The 22,058-nt window shown below is 38.8% G+C and overlaps 1 protein-coding gene across 1 annotated transcript; it reads left to right on the forward strand.

Annotated features, from left to right (window-relative positions):
* The first annotated feature begins 3,169 nt into the window (after positions 1-3,169).
* si:dkey-87k14.1 (leucine-rich repeat transmembrane protein FLRT2) lies at positions 3,170-8,462 on the forward strand. The gene is made up of 2 exons (XM_056235043.1): positions 3,170-3,489; positions 5,901-8,462. The coding sequence occupies exon 2, from the start codon at positions 6,322-6,324 to the stop codon at positions 8,308-8,310; it is 1,989 nt and encodes a 662-aa protein (XP_056091018.1). The 5' UTR covers positions 3,170-3,489; positions 5,901-6,321; the 3' UTR covers positions 8,311-8,462.
* Positions 8,463-22,058: the final 13,596 nt, after the last annotated feature.

The following is a 22,058-nucleotide window of genomic DNA, read 5'->3' on the forward strand; positions in this document are numbered from 1 at the left end:
CAAAGAGTAAACTTTATAGTTTCAAATATTCCCTTAGCTTAAAAAACACATTTTATAGCATTCACTCACAAAAACTATTCATTGCTAACTTACGATCCAATTATAGTGTCTTTTGTGTTCTAACAAAAAGTTAGGTCAAATAAAGTTAGCATATTCTTCCCAATATAAGCTCTAGCCTGCAGCTTATAGGCAATGTTACCTGTATGTAGGAGGATTTCTTGGTATAAGCACAAAATAATGAGACACCATTGCCAGAACTCTGCAAAATGGGGTGAATATGTTATTTTTATATTTATTTATTTGTTTGTTTTCCTCTCTCCAGTGGGGCAGGCATCTGTTTCAAGCTTTCATCAGCATAATCCTGTCTGATATAAGCACTACCCACACCAAGCCAATAGCTAATTCATAATGCATTCATTTGTGGATGCATATCATGACATCATTTAATTAATGTCCAATGAATTTAATGAATTGAAATTTAGCATTTGGTAGACAGAGTTCGTGTCAGAAAAATCAACAGCTGTTGAGAATGCATGATCAGGACTAAGAAACCGAACAACTTCAAATAGAAAAAGAAAGACGGCAGATACAAATAATGTGCAATAAGAAACATAATATAAATAATGTGGTGTGGTGGTGGGGTTGTGTGCATTCTTTGATATCCAATTTGTGTTCAAAAGGCTGCTGTCTATGATTGTCATGATTGGTTGGAAGTCCCAAAGTCTCTGCTGTCATCTGTGACTAATAAATTTAAATTGATAAGAAATTGATCAGGCTTGCCTTAACCAGGCTGTTGCGATTCTTATCCATAAGCTATCAATTATGCTATCCTCTCATCATCTACAGGTTTCCTCATATCATCTGCCATTGATTGGGTAAACATACCTGTAACTAAATAGCAGAAAGCCAATAATCCTAGTACAGAATTTGTCTGATGTATCCTGTGAGGCAAAAAGCATCAAAAGATTAAAGGACTGATCTTAAGATTCAAGAGAGCAGATTCATGTCTGTGTGCTTTATGTCAGTAAGAACAAATCGGTATTGGTTTGATGGTTCATTAAAGGGGCGTGCGTATCCTTCGCTCTGAGGGAAGAGGCAGCTCGTGTTCGAGCCACAGAAGGAAACGAGTTACTGATCTTTCATCGCTCACTAGATCGAGATCACTCTCGCCTCTCTTGACCCATACGCAGAAAACATTTCTTGGCAAAAGGATTGCAGTGAAAAAAAAAAAAAACTACTTTCGGGTAAAATATCTTGAGATTTTTTTTTTTCATCTTATGGCACCATTTGAATAAATCATGATAGCTGATGAAGCTGAACCCTTATTATGTGAGTGTTTCATCTCAGCATGTGGCCTTTGCTTTCTCCAACTCATGCACTTGAAGAGCACTTGATAACACTTCCGATTCACAGCCTTCCGATTGAGAAGCACCCTTCCACTTCCAGCTCAATGTGTTCTGTGTTCACTCAGCTCCAGGACCTCTCCTGGTTTACCACTTCCCACTCCCTGCTCACTGGTGAGTGAAACCAACCTGATCTCCTGACAAAACTTAAGTATTTTCATCTAAATTCCTACAATCTGATTTGTACAGATGTGAATGATTTAAAAAAAGCAAGCATGAAGCTCCCTAAACCTAATCGTAAGTGGGGTGTAAGAAGATTGAACAAAAAGGAGAGGCTGCTCACTGCAGAGCCAATGGGTGGAGCTTGATGTCCAGCTTCCCCTCACTGGATGTAATGGGTGGAGCTTGAAGGTCCAGCCATACCCTAATTCTAATCCTAACCTAATTCTAACGAACAGGTCTATGATTGGTTGCAATGCTCAACGCTGCAAAAACACTCTGTAAACAGAAAACTATGACAAACTGGGAGTAGATTTAAACTGAATTCTGTAGTTGTAACTTCAACCATGATATTGCTTATTTGTCGATTAATTGCGCAGATCTATCAGGAAATACTACTACATTTTTTTTTTAAATAGCCTATGACAGAATGATTCAATACAAAAATGAAATAATTATTCATAATTGCAAGAGCAAACCATAAATTAATTGGAAGCACAACAGAAAGCAAGAGAGAGAGAGAGAGAGAGAGAGAGAGAGAGAGAGAGAGAGAGAGAGAGAGAGAGAGAGAGAGAGAGAGAGAGAGAGAGAGAGAGAGAGAGAGAGAGAGAGAGAGAGAGAGAGAGAGCGATGAATTCAAATTAATCAAATGAATTCATTACTGCAATTCCTCCCGTAGGTTAAAATAGGAAACGGCTTTCAGTGTACTTGGAATAAACATTCAGATGTAACCATGGGCGTCAGTTTGGTTTGAAATGTGGTGGGGACAGAGACGCATTCAGAAGTGCATTTTCAAAAGTGCTGGGTACAAACTCTGCAGCCTGTTTAACCCGTAAATAAATGCATCAATCCGCAAATTTTTGTTTCAGTTCTGAAATGGTCTAGTGGTAGATCTTTTGCCAAGCGTGTCAGAGGTTACGGGTTCTAATCCGCCCTCGGTATAGTTTTTTTTTTCTCTCAAAACTGAATACGTTCATCAGTGGTTACAGTCTATATCAAGCAGCCAGGGACACGTTTGTGTGCATTTTATTTTGTAATTTCACCGGAATGAATATATAGAGAGTCTCTCCGCAACGGCGATAGATTGAAGTGCGCGTCCGAGTGAAAACTGTGCGCGAGCCAAAGAGAACACTGTATCCACGACACTGATAGCAGCGGACACGAGCGCTCAGCTTGAGTTAAAAAAACAAAACATTTTAGCGCTAGATCTCTTATTTAAGAGCGGACTAAATGAATGCTCTGCTAGTTAACTGGAGATGTTTTATTTGTATTAGGTACATCCGTACCTCAATGTTTCCAAGAGTGGTGGGTACAAAATGACTCATGACGAAATCTGGTGGGGACGCGTACCCACCGTCCCCACCGAAATCGACGCCTATGGATGTAACCAATTATGGTAGAGGATTCAGACCACAATGAAGAAGTGTAACATCTTTGGTTGTGATACACCAGTGTGAGAGGAGTGTGTGCGTGCGTGTGTGTGTGTGTGTGAGTGAGTGTGAGAGAGAGAGAGAGAGAGAGAGAGAGAGAGAGAGAGAGAGAGAGAGAGAGAGAGAGAGAGAGAGAGAGAGAGAGAGAGAGAGAGAGAGAGAGAGAGAGAGAGAGAGAGAGAGAGAGAGAGAGTCCAGCGCGCCCAGGGCATTTGGTAAGGGAAGCGCGGCGCTCGGGAGCGCATCACCGGGATTGAAGCAGCGGCTTTCGGACGCATCATGCGCAGACACTTCAAATCCTCCCCAGGACCAGCCGCTCGACAAAATGTATCTTTTTAGACCACTCGGACTAAAGGATCGTCGGGCTGACTCTTTTAGGTGTCTGGAATTATTTTTTAGTCTAACTCGGAGATGTTTATTCTGAGAACTCATACTGGAGAAGAGACTTAGAAGGCTTTAAAATGCTGTCCGGATGGGTCGAAGCCTCTTCAGAAAAGGTAAGGACTAAAAGCACGTTTAGACATTAACACGTTTGTGTTTCTATACAAATCCAATTCCGCTCTTGCGTGAAACTTCTTGTATAACAGCTATATCTGACATTCCTTATGCACTGAATACTCTTAAAAGTTGGTTAAAAAATAACAATACAAAAAAAAAAAAAAAAAAAAAATGGAAAAGTGTGGTTGCCAGAAATCTACTAAATGTTTTAGGCATTTACGGAATGGCATTCGTGCCTTTGTATTTTACAGTTCACGACTGTATAGCCTATGCCATTTAGTTTTTAATGCTAATATATTAGCATATTGACTACTAAAATGTGCAATGTACCTTAAAATATACTGAGCACTATAATAATAAAGGTTGAGCAATAAACCCACGATTAATTAAAGTTAAACAAATGCCCTCATTACTAATAAATATGCATAAACAGTACACATATTCATGAATATGTGTACTGTCTCATCAATCTAATGTACTTCCATTGGATAGCTTAAATTTAACCAAATGGCAAATGTTCTGTCAAACACAAATTCTCCCACAAATAGGAAGAGAAAAGGGTAAATCAGAACATTTCAGAAGCGTGTTTATAACAGTGAGATGTAAAGCACTTCCATGTGTGATTTTTCCATGGGTGCATAACCATACCGCTGCTTAAATCTGTTGTATGCTCTTGAGACTTTTTTCTTAGAGTAATGAACAAAACCTGAGCACCATGGTATAATGATAGTTTATAGATCAATATAGCCAACTAGTAAGTAATGGCTGGAGTGAACAAATGGCGTTCACTATTAAATTAGACCTTGGTTGGTTAAATCCAAATACTCTATATAATAATACATGAAAAAAGCCTGCAAAATAATTTTTCTCTGCTAAGATTTTACTAGACTATGATATAATACACTATTTCCTCACAAAGGAAGGTACAAAATGTTAGAAAAGAATGGAATATAATAGAATATAATATAATAGAATAGAATAGAATAGAAGTTTTACGTACATACAGCAAGGCCAGTTGAAAGTGTATTGTACAAGAGACTCCTGTGGTCCTGGTTAACCCTACGTTATGGGGACAAAATGTCCCCACAAAGATGGCAATATCTGAAATCCTGAGGAAAACAACTTATAAATCAGACTAAGTGATGTTTTTTTTAACATCTAAAAATGTCGATTTTTTTCTGTGATGGGTAGGTCTAGGGTTAGGGTATAGAATATACAGTTTGTACAGTATAAAAATCATTATATATGTGGAGAGTCCCCATAAAACATGAAAACCAAACGTGTGTGTGTGTGTGTGTGTGTGTGTGTGTGTGTGTGTGTGTGTGTGTAACCGCATGTGCAAAATATGTGTAAGAAAATAGAATAATATATACAATATATTGCAAAAAGCATTACAGAACGATATAGACTACACAAAATAGTACACAAACTGCAGACCGATAATAGATGGGTAGATGAGGACATGTGAGGCCTCAATGAAGACTGACAGGTAAAAATGCAAAGATGATTTTCAACATGGCTACAACAAAACGAATTTCTGAAATTCACTATAATAAGCAAGGCTGTTTTTCTTTCCTGTTCAAGCTCATGCACTCCACACCGATTTAATAGAGCAGTTCTCACTGTCCCCAGGTTCAGAATCATTACCACTGAGAAGAGAACTCTGTGCCAGTGCATTGGAGAACAGACCTGTCCATCATCGAGGCATTTGACAGATTAAACACCTCAGTGCCCTTTACAAGTCTGAGAGTGCAGAGATGCTGATGTCGCCAGTCACAATACTCTCTCCTCATGAAGACCATGAAGTGTGGAGCAGTGTCCTGCTTTATTGTTAGCTGCTATTTCTCTCTTTTTTTTAAATTTATATCTCTTTTTCTTAATATTTACTATGTAAATATTTCAAACTCTAAATTCTGATCGGATATTTACACATTCAATATTATTAGCAAGTTGCCATGTTGCTTGCCAAACGTAAACATTCTACAGTCAAGGTACTGAATTATATTAGGTATTTAGAGGAAAAATTGTTTACTCTGAGAATTAATATAATAATACATTTAACTCTTTATTGAACTATAAAGATTAAAATAGAGGATTTAATCATAGTGATGTTGCAATAATCCCACTCGAATCTGTGTGTAACAGTGATTTTGCCACAAGTAAGGAGATTGGGTATGGTAAAAAAAAAAAAAAAAAAAAAACACTGTAACCCACAAATTTAAGTGGATTTTTGCTTGTTTCAGTTAATGCAAAAGAGTAACTGAAAAAATGTGTTATTTCACTTGACTGCTTTTAAAACCAAATTTTTGTGACGCACATATTTTCCTTTCAGAAAGTAAAACATATGCAGATACTAAGAGGTTTGACATTGAAATAACATCTAATTTATTTTTATTTTCTGTTAAAATAGGTAAGCGGCACAAAATGCTCCCTGTGAGGAAGGTCGTGCCTTACGGGAATCGTCCAGCTGCGACGAGAGAGGAGGTCATCTCCGATGAGCCCTCCATACTCGCTGCTCTGGCCCACACACTTTGAAATCGTCCCTCCCTAAACTCAGAGTGACAATGTGATGAGCTCTGCTATCATTTCCAGCTCGAGCATGGACGGAGGGATGAGAGGGAGTCGCACGAGTTAATGAGACTATTGCTCTTGTGTTGGGGAGCTTAGGACAGGCAATTACAGGAGGATTACCCAGCGACTTCAACATCGCATACTCTCCACCGAGGCAAGCTTCTAAGAACTCCAGTGTGGTGGATTTTATTTTTTATTATTTTTCACCCTTTTTAATTACGTGCACTGTTGTTGTCAAAAAGTTTGCAAGGTCTTACAAAATGGAGGTACGGATCCGAATGTGGAATAAAGACCTGCCAACTTTGATCAGCCCGTGGATACCGATACTTCTGGGTCTTCACATGCATTTCTCCTGGGCCACAACCTGTCCAGAGGAGTGCCGGTGTGACAGGACCTTTGTTTACTGCAACGAGAGGAGTCTAATGTCAGTGCCTCTGGGGCTAGGAGAGGGTTATAAGACCCTCTACCTCCACAACAATCAAATCAACAATGCTGGATTTCCCCTGGAAATGCACAACGTTGCCTCTGTGGAGACGGTGTATCTCTATGGCAACCAGCTTGACGAATTCCCTGTCAATCTTCCCAAAAATGTGCGGGTGCTCCACCTGCAGGAGAATAACATTCAGACTGTGTCCCGGGCCGCCCTCGCACAGCTGCTACGCCTGGAGGAGCTCTATCTGGATGACAACTCCATCTCCACCGTGGGTGTGGAGGAGGGGGCCTTCAGGGAGGCCATCAGTCTCAAGACCCTTTTCCTCACCAAGAACCACCTGAGTAGCGTCCCCATCGGGCTCCCCGAGGAGCTGAGAGAGCTGCGGTTGGACGAGAACCGCATTGCAATTATAGCCGAGGATGCGTTTGAGAATGTGACGGGCCTCGAACGCCTCCTCCTGGATGGGAACCTGCTCACGGACGAGGGCATCGCCCCCGAGGCTCTCCAGACCCTCGTAAATCTCAAAACGCTGTCGATGGCGCGCAACTCCCTCACGGTTCCTCCTCCTTATCTGCCTGCCGAGTTTCTAGTCAAGCTCAACTTGCAGGATAATCAGATGAATGAGATTCCTTTGACAGCCTTTCATGGCCTTCATCGCTTGGAGAGACTGGATATTTCAAACAACCAGCTGCAGTCTCTCACACAGGGGGTCTTTGACGGCCTCCGCGGCCTGAGACAGCTCACTGTTCGAAACAACCTTTGGCTCTGTGACTGCAACATTAAATGGGTCATACTGTGGTTAAAGTCCCTGCCAGCTACCCTCAATGTCCGTGGCTTCATGTGCCAGAAACCAGAGAGGGTACGTGGCATGGTAATCAGAGAACTAACCCTGGAGCTCATCCAGTGTCCTAACAGCACCGCCACAGTCCCACAGCCCACACTGCTCTCTGCCTCCACCGCTGAGTCAGCCACTCAAACGGCCTTCACACCCGCACGCTCCCGGCCTACACCCACCCCTTCGCCTCTCACACTTCTCCCTCCGAATGCAGGCGAAGACAGGGAACAGAGATCGAACGACCCGGTCGGCCCGAGGCAGGAGTCGCTGCGCGTTTCCTTTGCGGTGCTAAACGGTTCATGTATTCAGGTAAGCTGGGTATCGACATTCGCTGTCACAGCCTATAAGGTGACCTGGGTCAAGCTGGGTCACAGTTTGATAACAGGCCCCATGCTTGAGTCACTTGTGGAGGGCGAACGTGAGGGAATCGCACTGGCAAACCTGGAGCCCAAGTCCACCTATCGTATTTGCGTAGATCCGCTGGACGCGTTCAACAGTTACCACCCAGGAGATGATACGATTTGCTCAGAGGTGATGACGAAGTCCACTTCCTTTGACTCCGGTGATAACACCACTGGCCCCGAGCAGGCGACCCAGCAGGACCCCAGCTCGCCTTTCCTACTGGCTGGCCTGATTGGCGGGGCGGTGCTTGTGGTTCTGGTGGTCCTGTTGAGCATATTCTGCTGGCACATGCACAAGAAGGAAAGGTCAGATTCGTCAAAATGGAAATACAGTCGGGGCAGAAGAAAAGACGACTACTGTGAAGCAGGGACTAAAAAGGATAACTCTATTCTGGAAATGACTGAGACTAGCTTTCAGATAGTTTCTTTGAATAATGAACAGCTGCTCAAGGGGGACTTTCGCATTCAACCGATTTACACCCCTAATGGGGGTGTTGGATACACAGACTCTCAAAGGAGAAACAATAGCACAGCATACTGCAAAAACAGTGTTCCAGAATCTGATACATGCCATAAATGAGGATTTTAAACAGATAACGTCCTTTGTATTTAGATCTGACTCTTAAACGCACTGTATTTCAAAAGACAGGCTGTACAATATGTAATTTATATTCTGAACAATATCGCCTTCTTTTTTTTATCGCTTAGTAAAACTAAAATGATTTATGAATATTTACTTTCTATGTTCTGTTTCTACAATTCAAGCTCATAAAAATAATAGTAAGTGGATTTTAGCAATCTGCAATCTTTAAGCACAAATGAATGTCAAGTGGCCATTTTTTTTATAATTGACTTACAAGTTATTAGTAGGAAATGAAGGAAGGACAGTTTGTTTGTTTAAAGGTTTAAAGGTTTAAAGGAGTGAGGATGAGAAGGCAGTTCTCACTATCACCACACGGTGGCATCTGTTTTCATCACCACAATTAGTTTGAGATTTCAAGCTATACTCTTTGATCCAGCATCTCACATATTTACGTAACAGCTCAGTTCACAAGGACCGAACACTGACAGTTCCTGCCAAACAGCTGAAAACAAAGGTTAGATACAGGACTAGAATGAAATTATATAGGAAATTCAGCATCAGGGTTGATTTCCTCAGCTGTCTTCCTGTGCAGAGCTATAAAACATCCTAACAGCTCTCTCACACTGCAACAAGCATTCACTCTGCTTCAAGGAGCAACATATCTAAACAATAGAATATTTAGACAGTATTTAGAGCTGTAATTCAATGTTTGCATAAGAATAGCCTAATGTTAAGGCGATACAAAGGCTACATTTGCTTGTGTACGGCATACATTTTGGTTAGAAAGGTCTTTACAAATACAAAGTCAAGTCAACATGATACAGGCAGTGTTGGGCAAGTTACTCTAAAAAGTAATTTATTACATCTTCAACAGTGTAATTAGATTACTGTACTAATCAATCTCTCTAAAAAGTACTGCATAAAAAGAAAAAAACAATGAGAACCATACACTAACGTCAAGGGAAATGTGCATACATGCTAAACACGATTGAACAAATTGAAATCTGGAATTATTAATCGGAACTAAAAACCCTTTCGAATATGTCCTTTGAAAACCATGTGCCCCACATTTTTTTTTTTTTTTACGTTTTCTCCAATTATGTTACTTTGTTATTTGTTTCCCAGCTTTCACACCCCCAGTACACTCTCCAGCAGCAAGTGAAGATTGCAGCATTATAATGGCTTTGAAATGAGATCTTCTCAGAGCTCTGAGCAGGTGTCAATGAGCCATAGCACAGCAATAAACAAGACTCTAGAGCTAATACTACCACTGACCAGTTTTACGACAACTCTTCGCCTGGTCTGGCCCATTTTCTACATGCAAGCCATTCTCCGCATGAACATATGATGCTACACATGCAGTTCTGTCTCTTTATGGCTAAAGTGCTTATAACATTCATGATATGTATGCATGAAGCACCCATAACTCACATAATGATTGGCTCATTGGTCAGTGAGTCATGCGTGTGATTGATCAGTAATATTCCCAAACATGTTTTCCTCTGTTTAAAAAAATAGGTAACATTTTACAATAAGGTTCCATTTGTTAACATTAGATAATACATTAGGTATCACAAACTAACAAACAAAAATGTGTTTTATAGCATCTATAAAACAAAGGTTAAATGTTAATTAGGCTATAACTTGAAATGTCAAAAATGTATTGTATTGAATACATTTGGTAAAAGTAGTATGCACTTGTGCATGATACCTAGAGTTGAAATTATGTATTTATTCATATTTTCACAACAATCGATAAGGGAGACACTAGATGAGTAGCGTTTTTTTGTTTGTATAAAGCAAGCGAGAGCGAATCCTTGGTGTGATACAACAGACATGAAAGCGGCTGTTTCAGTTACATGGATGAACCGACCCTTATACAGCGTTGCCATGACAGTAACTATGAGCAAAAATCAGAATTTTGAATGCTGCGAGTGAACAATCAAGTTCACATATTCCATAATAGACCTTATGCGTCAGAGAGATCAAGCTCGCAGCCATCTTTAGAATTTGGTCTTTGTACTTTAGTTTTTACAGTAGCTATGTATATTTCTATGGCATTGCTGTCGAAGAGTATTTAGCTGGTGAAGTGGATTTACTTATTGAAGAGTTCACAAAAGTTATCACGAGCACTATAATGTCTGAAGAGGATGTCATAACAAATGTCAATAGACCGGGAAGATTTGAAAACGATTCATAAATCTGTAAGATCTTACATTCATGCTGTGGAAATACAAAACAAAAAACAGAAGATAATAAGCACAGCGCTGAAACGGGGCGGGGCTACACAAGGTCTATATGAGTGGTGCAAGGATGACGTATTTTTGTAGGCCAACCCGGAAGTTAGCATCACCTTGGTTCCCTCAACAAAAAACCGAATAGGATTTTGAATTTTTGCAGCTCATGATTCTTTCACGTTTCATTCATTGTGATCATTTTCACAAATAAACAACTTTTATGAATTCTGAAGCTTAAATGCATTCAGCAGAAATAAAAAGCTAAACGAAGGCTATAAACAAACTACAGTCGCTCGACTTCAACGTCACCATCAATGAGCTTCCGACAACTCTTTCAGTCTTTGTTTAAAAGAAAATCCCAGGAAGTGTGAGTTAGCGCGATTATAAACACAACGAGGCTGTGAAAGCGGACTAGTGCGTATGAGTTAACCTGTTCGGTGTGTGATTATGGGGATAAGAGATATTGATTTGAGATTAAACTGTTTTAAAATAGTACCTGTTTGTTATAATCCATTACAGTGTACAAAACAATCGTCTCAAAATGGCAGCTGCATGATACCGGATGACATAATTAAATAACTGAATACAAAATATAGATTTGAGTTTTAATATTTTATTAGCACACCAAACGCAAAACTTCCACAAGGAAAACCCGTTCCTAGCAAGTGCAAAGCGCCGACTTCAGTCACAGTGACCCTGATGAGCCTGTGTTATCAGTTTATACCGGTTGTTATCAGTTTATACCGGTGGATAATGGTGCGTTCAAGTCCTCCTGGGAAGTTCGTATTTACGAAGTGGGAAGTGGTGTTTACGATGTCAGGTGTGTTCAAGTCATTTCCGTCGGAGTAAGATGGTGGTGTGTACCTTCTCTTAATTAACTACACAAAAATACAGCAAGGTTTTTAAACTCTATAATTAAAAAAAATACAGAATGTGCATCAGGTGTGTTTTGCTTTTTATGTTGTAATTTATTTATGAAGCCATAAGCGTCCCATCACTCGTTTCAAAATGCGCATTAAAACAGGGTGAAGGAAACATAGCTACTGACATGCCCCCCAACTCGTAAACACAGAAAATCCAGAGCTTCCCATTTGTAATAACGACATGCGCATTCAAATCGTAAATGCAATCGTTCCGACATGACTTGAACGCACCATAACATAGCCTACTGCTGCATGGCACGATTGACTAATCAGAATCAAGTATTCCAAAGAGCCGTGTAATAAAGTAGAATACAATGTGACACCATCTTGAGCTTGTGTTCACCACAGACCGTATTTCAAGTACTAACCAAAAGCCTGAAGAGCTAAAATGCTAACTCTATTCCAGGTTTTGGCCTACAAAAATACGCCATTCCTGCAACACTCTATAAACAATGAATATAACAAAATGAATTGTATTTTAAAGTGTCACCAAAAAATTTAAATAATAATAATAATAATAGAAAGCACTTGAACTATTAGTGAAAATATTCAATGAAATTAAGAAAGAAACTTTTCTTGGATAATCAAATATATAATAGATATAAAAATGATACTTCTTTCTTTCTAAAAGGGCCTATACAATTGCATCATATGGATATACCGGTAACTAGATTTGAATTTTTTTGTTGATGGATTGCATCATTAATTTGGCTTCACAGTATCTGAGTAGTGCAATTTTGTGGCTAATAATTTACATGCATAAATAACACAATAAACTCACACCCGGAGCTCCTCAGCATGACCTTTCACTCTCATCAGGCAGTGTGTGTGCGAGACAGTAATTAGCCATTAAATCGGTACATCTGGGCCCTCCAGCTGTGTGGTCAGCTCTAAATGAGCTAGAGAATAAACCATCATTCTTTACCTCTCGCTGTCCCACCGCAGAGACCCAGGGAAAGGCCAGGAGTGCCGGACTGCTTTATGAGTTCAGTCACTGGGTTCAGAGCAGCACCCATTTGTAATCACAAACAAACATTGGAGAGAACCATCTGACTGCACGCTTCATTACAATCAATTCAAACGGCAATTCATTATTATTGCTGTAGTGTCCACATGCCCATCTCTGAAAGCTATTCTCTTCACCACAGGCTTTTTTCTTTTCAAGAACTATAATAAAATTGTACGTAGTTAAAGGATAAATTGACAGCACTTGTGGCTAATGTGGACTACTGAAAAAAAAATATTTTGATGTTTCTTTTAAAAATTCTAAAATCAACCACCATACAAAGAAAAAAACAACCACCATATACAATGAAAAAAAAAATCCATACACTCCTTTTTTTTAAATCCTCAAAAAGTCTAAACACTCTCAATAATCGAGCCGTTTGGATTTTCTGAGCAATATGATGTCAGATTTCTCATGCTCCGCCCACAACCACTGACGGACTGTCCCGTATTAGCATATTTCCGCCCTCAGCCATTTGTAGTGTCCACCAAGGCAGGTTGCCAAGGCAGCACTTTATGTGTCTTGTGTCGACACCCCCCATGGAAGAGAGGGGTGGGGTGAGCAGTTGCTCATTATCATTTAAAGAGACATGAACAGAGCTGTTTTTGAGGAGGTAAAAAGGGTGTTGTTTTACACAACCATTGAGGAATTTTAACCAAAACTTTTACAAACTCCAACTTTTACATGGAGATCCTAAAGAATCATACCAACTTGTGGAAAATGGGCATCCGATGACCCCTTTAAGCTTAACTTTCATTGAAGTCGCTATATTCCTTTTAAAGTTTGTCATGACCTCTGTTGTAATCAGAGGTCATTTACCAATGTAAGATGGGCATTGAGAGACGCTGTGATGGCAGACGGACATGGGTGGCTGCATGCGATATTCATTTCAGCATGCCGGAAGGTTCTAGCAGACCTGATCTGTCACAATGGGCCTAAGGTGAAAAAACAGTTGGAGTAATGAATTGAATAAACACAGCGTAACACGAGCCGATAGTGGAAACCAAGTCAGCTGAACAAATTACCCACCTATCCTATTGTGCAAAGCTCTGCGGCATCAAAAGTGCTTGAGGAACCAAAATGAAGTCCATAAATGTTTCCGCTTCACAAGTCGTCAGGACTTTAACCGGTGTCTAACTTTTGCAGTAAGGGGTTTGTGTTTGCAGTATACAGACTGCAAATAAAAAGAAATAAATGATAACAGCAGGCCAGTCTACAACAGCAGGATGTGCTAATATTGATAGGCTTCATGCTTATTGTCATGATTGCTGGTTTCCTGAGTTAGACCTCAGATCATTACCTCTGTTTCAGAGGGGGTCATGAAATCAATGGTTGCCTCTAATAATGTAGGAAGCCATATTCAAAAAACTCCACACAGAACAGTCCCTTAAATCACGAAAAAAGGAAGTGGATTCTCCAAATAAATAAATAAAATAAAAATTAGGTTCAAATTGTTACCGTTCATTGCAGCATTAGGTATCATGAGCAAGAATTTATTAAATAATGAATAAGCATTTAGCCTATAAGAATATTTTTTATACTTATTAAATTAAGCATAATTATGATATGTTTTAGAATATTGTTCATTTCTACAAATACTGAGATATAGGCTACAAATTTGTTACATTTAAAGATGTATAACATTAATATATTATGAGTGAATGTGAATTAGAATTGCTTTGGATAAAAGGATTGAACCTTATTGTAAATGTAACATGAAAAACAAAACTGAGGGGAGATCTTTCCAGATTATGATGCATCTGGTAAATATTGGAGAAAGTGAAAACTAAAAAAAGCAAGGGATCAAAACCCCACAGGAATTTAAGAGTCTTCAAGAGCTTTCACCACTAACAAAAAAATAAATGATAGCAACAGTGAGCCAGTTTCAATACAGTCATCTTGAGCCTGAAAAAAACGATTTATTGTTTATAAAACTGCATTTCCAATTATCCAAAGGATTAAGCTTTTGTTTAAGAGCCCATATAAATGGAATAAACTGATATTTGCGGCATAATCCCAACTAATATCAAGTAAAACTCATGGTGTCATTTGAAATGTGGACACTAATTAAAATGTCAATGCATCATAAAATGTGAAAAACAACTGCTGTTTTGTGTTTTACAACTATTAAGTTTTCTATCGAAATGGCATGACACTTGAGACTTGTGATCAAATCAAAGGATAATTTGCTGGACGCTCTTGATTTTTCAGCATCAGAGAGTTACAAATAATGATGTCTACGTGCGCCAACTAAATTATTCAAAAGGGGTGCATACTTGCCTCCAGGCAGAGCATCACCTGGATGAATAGCTGGACTGATCTCCTCTTAATGTGCCACGCAAAGGACTTGCTCTCTTCATTAGACAGCCCTGTTTGATAGATCTGCAAGAAAATTACATATTTCCGATTTATCTGATACTTATCTGCCATGTTATTGCTGGGAATGTTAATGATGGCCTCTTAACATTTTGCTCTCTTTTGCCTGTATGACCAGAACTCAAACATGCATGACTATATGGCTCATGTTTGAACCCGTGTGCACACGTATTTCACTTTATATGGGCTGCAATGGAAAAGAAAAAAAAAAAGACACTATGTCCTTGTGCAATTATCAATAATTACATTTCCCTCTAACCGCCTTGCGAGGCAAATATTAGACACAAAAATCTTTCCAACAATTTATATGACAAATTCTTGCCTGAACACAATAATCAAGCAATGGAAGCTGTAGTTTATTGTGTCTACAATGGAGCTGCAGGCAGTCTAGCAGCAGTAGGATGTGTTCATCCATTTGCCCAGAGCTCACATATAATTATCTTATTCATCTTCTCTAGGGCAGTAGCAAGAAATCTGTTAAAATGACGTTCGATTATGTTTCCTATAGTAGAAAAACGTGTCTATGGTGTATTATCATTGCATAAGCTTCTGCCTTTAGTTTTAGTTCAGGTCAGGATACAGTTTAGAAGTACAATCTGGGGTATACATATAGTACTGTGCAAAAGTCTTAGGCATAGTATTTTCACAAAAAACTAATGGTTTTAAAGGGATAGTTCGGCCAAAAATAATATTTAGCTCACCCTCAAGCCGTTCGAGATGCATATGTCAATCTTGTTTCAGACGAACACATTTTCAGTTATTTTAGAAAATGTCTTTTAGTGAAAACCCTTTAGAGGATATAATGTGAAGCAATGGGGTCCACCTCCTTCAAGTCCCAAAATGTGCATACATCCTTCACAAAAGTAATCCATCCGGCTCCAGGGGGATAAACGAAGGCCTTCTGAGGGTAATCCGTGCGGTTTTGTCGTAAAAATATACATATTTAAAACTTTATAAATGAAAATATCTGACTTCCGGCAACGATCGACGCGTGTTCACGGGTGATGGAAGTCGGCGTACGAGGTAGGACGTAGCGTAGGAACAGTCGTGACGTAGACGTTGTTTTGCTCTGCTCTCTGGCTGTGCAGGCGCGTTCGTTCTACGTCACGACGGTTCCTACGCTATTTTTTACAGTCTATGGTCCTACCTCGTACGCCGACTTTCATCACCCGTGAACGCGCGTCGATCGTTGCCGGAAGTCAGATATTTTCATTTATAAAGTTTTAAATATGTATATTTTTTTACGACAACACCGCACGGATTACCCTCAGAAGGCCTTCGTTTATCCCCCTGGAGCCGGATGGATTACTTTTGTGAAGGATGTATGCACATTTTGGGACTTGAAGGAGGTGGACCCCATTGCTTCACATTATATCCACTGAAGGGTCTAAGACATTTTCTAAAATAACTGAAAATGTGTTCGTCTGAAACAAGATTGACATATGCATCTCGAACGGCTTGAGGGTGAGTAATGCATGTGTTAAATATCATTTTTGGCCGAACTATCCCTTTAAGCCAGTTATTCATATCTTTTGCTGCAGAGTGTCGGTAGGAAATATTAGTTTACATTCAAACATTCCATTTGCCATTAATTGTAATGTTTGTGTGCACAAGGAGTCTGACAACAGCCGGTATGGTCTGATATCACCATCATCGAGTCTGTGTGTGATTACATGAAGAAACAGAAAAAACTGAGACAGACTAAATCCAGAAGAACTGCAGCAACGTCTCCAAGAGGCTTGAGGAAACCGACCTGCAAATCTACATGAAAAACTATGTGCAAGTGTACCTGGACAAAAGCTGTTTTAAACGCAAAGGGTGGTCACATCAAATATTGATTTAATTTAGTTAATAGAAGTTAATTGATCAAATCTATTTATGAAATTATTTTTGAAAGTATCCTCACTTTACAGCATTTTTACACAAGTGTCTAAAACTTTTCACAGTATTGCCGCAGTTCTTCTGGATTTAGTCTGTTGCAGTTATTTCTGTTTCTTCATGTAATCCCAGACAGACTCGATGATGCGGAGATCATTTCATAGCCAGACTCATTGTGCATACAAAAATCTCACTGGATTATTACAATGGCAAAAGGAATGTTTGGAAATGTAAACTGATATTTCCTACTGACACACAATAGCAAAAGATATAAATAACTGCATTAAAAACTTTTTTTGTTTTTGGTGAAAATACTAACGCGCCGAAGACTTTTGCACAGTACTGTATGGCTGATATTTTTTTTATTACTAGGCCTTCCTGACTCTACTGATCTGTAATGACGACCCACACCAAGTTCTGTCACTGCTAATGGTTAATGAGAAACCCACAAGGCAACATCTAAAACATAATTTAAATCAAATCAGAAAATGCTGAAGATGCTTAGAAGCTCCAAGCAAACATATTACCACAAACCAACACACCCATGACCCCAAAACCCCTTACCCTGCCCACTGGCCCCTATCCATGTTATTATGGTTACTCCTTGGAGGGCAGACAATCTATTTATGAGAACTCAAGTACAAGGAACTATGTTTTCACACTAAAGTGAATGCTTGGTACATTTTCATGTTTTGAGAATTCACCTTAGAATTTTGTGAACAACATTATCTTGTGCAAGATAAAAGCTTTACTTTGATTACATTTACATCTTGTATTCTTGATAATTCACGAAAAAGAATTCATGCTTTTGTTATTGAATTTATGAACTGTTAAATTCACTAGTGTAATACTGCCATTTTTTAACCTACAAAAAAACCCCCACAAAACAGCTAATTATTATGCTTCAAAAAGCTGTTATTTCTGTATATACAATACATAAACTGAACTCAACTGACAAACCAACAACTCAGTGTATTCAAGGTGTCAGTTTTATCGAGTATTAAGGTGTCCATTATATCCATTTTTTTTTCAGTCAATATAAAATCGCTAGAACTGCAAGACACTTTAAGTCACCATGAAATCAAAATGGTGAATTCTTATTTTTATGGAATATTGCAGTATTTATATAGCCTGGTTCCGTCCTCTTACGTACTTCCGCTCAATTTTCATTTTCCTTCAGTACTACGTCTGGGTTTGCTGTGTATTCTTGGGTTTTTGCCGATCAATTTTTCACCGGTCCAATCAGCGAACAGAGGGAGTGCCTGAGAGGTAGACATACGTCACAACCAAACATTAGCGATTGGTTATGGCAGATCCAGAGTGACTCTGGGCAGATCCAATAGTTTTAAACTTCAACAGAGTACCCGCCTTCAAGGAAGTTAACGCTTGTCAATGGAGGGTGGCCAGAATCTGTACAAATGAAACAAGAGTTTGGTAGGACCAGGCTAGTATTTATATCATGCATTCATAGTTATTTTTTTTATTATTCATGTTCCCTCGTAATCTTTAATAAAATAACTTCCCCCTCCCTCTTGCAACGGGATAGCCTGTCACTCACATGAGATCACAGCAATAGCAAACCACAATCACCCAACGATCCAATCAATTCCTGATGGACTAAATCGAGTCCCGCCATTATTTTTTTCTTGTTTGAGAAGCATTTAATATTTGATACTTGAATAAACGTCACAATAGGGAAAAAAAAAGTGCTGTTTCGTGCTGACTTTAACATATTTAATATGTCGGCTGCACAGTAGACAGTAGACAGCGGATTTGAACCAGACAAAGTAACTTTCCAAGGATATCTGTAAAATATGAAGAAATCCATCTGCCAGCTTTTACATTCATCCTGATGTCAGCTACTCGGAAGCATACAGGACTCCAGAAGAATGCAATTTCAATTCTGCCATCTTTGCTCATCTGCACTCATTTCCTCCAGATAATTGGACACTGGTCAAATATAATGTTATAGTAATATAGCAAATACTATAAACTGTAATATAATAATTTTGTGTACAATATATTTCTTTTGTCAGAACACTTACATACGTTCAAATTGCCATCAAAAGAGAAGGAGGCTTTTTACACACATAAATGTTCTGGCATCTACAGTATCAAGAGGGGCTAACTGGATGACACTAACCAGTCAAAACCCTTGGATCAATTCCATGACTTAATTGGTGCGGTGGGTAATTTATGTGACACTAGTGGGGGACCAAACAAGACTGCAAAAATGAGGATTACTTTCAAACAAGTTTCCGATTGATTGAGCTCATGTTATGATGTTAAGCTGAAGATGTTTTTTTTTGTTTTGTTCCATTTGATGATGAGGAAATTACACACCGCACCTTTAAGATTTTCTGTAGTATAGAGTTGTGGTCAGAATTAATGGCACCCTTGGTAAATATGATCAAAAATAAATCTGCATTGTTTATCCTTTTGATAATTCATTCAAAACATTCGCAAAAATCTAACCTTTCATTGAAGTAAAATAATTGAAAGTGGGGGGTAATTCACATTATGAAATAAATGCTTTTCTCCAAAACACGCTGGACATAATTATTGGCTCCCTGTTATTAAATAAAATGGTAAATGGACTGCATTTATATAGCGCTTTCACAGACCCAATGGCCACCAAAGCGCTTTACAATTTGCCTCACATTCACCCATTTACTCACTCACTCATACACCGACAGCGTATGAAATACTGTTTGCAACCTTCTTTTGCCAAGATAACAGCTCTGAGTTTTCTTCTATAATGCCTGGTGAGTTTGGAGAACACCTGACAAGAGATCAGAGACCATTCCTCCATAAATAATCTCTCCAGATCCTTCAGATTCACAAGTTTATGTTGGTGCTTCTTCTCTTCAGTTCACCCCACTCATTTTCTATAGGGTTCAGGTCAGGGTCTGGATGGTCATGGTATAAGTTTAATTTTGTGCTCAGTTACCCATTTTTGTGTTGATTTTTATGTTTGTTTAGGACCGTTGTCCTGATGGAAGATCCAACCATGGTCCATTATACGATTTCTAGCAGAGGCAGTCAGGTTTTGATTTTTTATCTGTTGGTATTTGCTAGAGTTTGCTCCAAACCCATCTGGTGGGTTTGCTGCCAAAAAGCCCTTTTTAGTTTCATCTGACCATAGAATCCAGGCCTTTTGAAGTTCCAGTCGTGTTTGACAACTGAATATGCTGGAGTTTATTTTCGGAGGAGCGAGGAGGATTTTTCTTGAAACACAAACAACATGTGGTGATGTAGGAGTTGTTTGATATATTTTTTTAGGCTTTCTGACCCCCAAGACTCAAGTAATCTCTGCAATTCTCTATCTGTGATCCTTGAAGAGTCTTTGGCAATCTTTCATCCTCACTGTGCATAAGGACGATATAGACACACGTCCTCTTGGCAGATTCGTAACATCTTTAGGGTTAGGGTTCCAAAGTGGATTGGAACTTCTTAATTATTGCCCGGATGGTCAAAATGGGGATTTTCAAATCTTTAGCTATTTTCTTACAGCCACTTTCTATTTTGTGACTCAACAATCTTTTGCTGCGCATCAGAACTATATTGTTGGTTTTACTCATTGAGATGGATGATTAAGGGAATTTGGCCTTTGTGTTTCCTCATATTTAAACTCATATATTTAAACTTTCATATTGTGAAACAAGAAGTCATAGCTAGACAATTTCATGTTCCTAGTCAAAAAAGGCAAAAAAAAAAAAAAAAAGGTAAATTATGGGAATATACTTCAGAGATATTTTACTCGTAAAAAATTCTAGGGGTGCCAATAATTGTGGCCAATGTGTTTTGGGGAAAAACATTTATTTCATAGTGTGATTCCCCCCCACTTTCAATTATTTTACTTCAATGAAAGGTTAGATTAGCAAATTTGAAATGAAAGTTCAAAAGGATAAACAATGCATATTTATTTTTTACAGCCATTTTTGATCATATTTACCAGCGGTGCCATTCATTCTGACCACAACTGTATATATTTATATTAATAATTTTTGTATTCATTTTTTTTTTACCTGCACTCGGTGTGAGTGACTCGATTTGTTGTGTCTCAATAATTCATTTCCTTAGGAGAGTCACCAATAACATGAGCTATTGAGTACACTGAAGCTGATATATATATATATATATATATATCACTTAAAGTGGATTCAAAGAACACTTTAAACCCACAATTTTAAACCACAATACTGAATAAAGGCTGGGGATTAATCTAGATAATGGGAATTGATTGAAACTCAGCCCACCAAAACTACTTGAGAATAATTAAACTTGGAGGAAGTGTGACTAAAAATGTAAAGTGAGGGAGAAAGGAAGGTTAGAGGAAAAAACAGAACTTATGGTGAGAAAGCAAGATTGCTACTAATAGTCTATGTTGTGCAATCAAATTTCATGGTAGTTGATCATATCAGTTGATATGATTGAAGTTGAAGTCCACATCTGTTGCACTGTGGCCAGTCTCAAAGCAAATAGTAACAATAATTTACAATCAGTCTGTAATCAGTGGTGCCTGTAGTGCAGAAACTGCAAAAATAGACATACAAGAATTAGTAAAATTAATTAATGTAATGCTTAGAAGTAGAACATACAGTGGCCCGTTAAATTATGTATGTGATGGATGTGATATGGATGTGATGGATGTGATGGATGTGATGGATGTGATATGGATGGGATGGATGGGATGGATGGGATGGATGGGATGGGTGGGATGGGATGGATGGATGGGATGGATGGATGGGATGGGATGGATGGATGGGATGGATGGATGGGATGGATGGATGGATGGGATGGATGGATGGGATGGATGGATGGATATGCATAATTGTTCATAGATTTAGTAATAAAATAAACAGGCTTAGTAACTAAACCTATTTAAGCAGGGGATTACATCCAAAAGTGTCTGAATACTTATTAGGGCCGTATGTGCAAACTTCAAACATGTTTTAGTACAAAACAGGGTAGACACAGCTCATGTTTGTCAATGTGGCTCTGGGCAACAAAGACAACAGGTGTAATACCAAGCTGACCTTACATGGATTTTTCACTGAAAATATATTAGATGTTACGAGCGAAAGAAATCTCACAGTATTTTCTAGACGAGGAAGCAGTGCTCAGCTGTGTGTTCTTTTGCTTTAAATGAAAGGTTGGAAAATGTGTTTGTGTAATCTTCCCAATCGGATTACCGTTTACAGGGCCTAAAGGAACAGAATAGCAGCTACATCTGAGCTCAGCTGTATGATTTTAGAATGCATATGCAGCCTGTCACATTGCTAAAAAAAAAGTTGTGTTTTACAGTAGTGCCATAGTTCCTCA

The sequence above is a fragment of the Rhinichthys klamathensis genome, unplaced genomic scaffold (assembly GCF_029890125.1).
Source record: "Rhinichthys klamathensis goyatoka isolate OS25496 unplaced genomic scaffold, OSU_Roscu_1.1 h1tg000412l_1, whole genome shotgun sequence".
In the NCBI taxonomy this organism is placed as follows: Eukaryota; Metazoa; Chordata; class Actinopteri; order Cypriniformes; family Leuciscidae; genus Rhinichthys; species Rhinichthys klamathensis.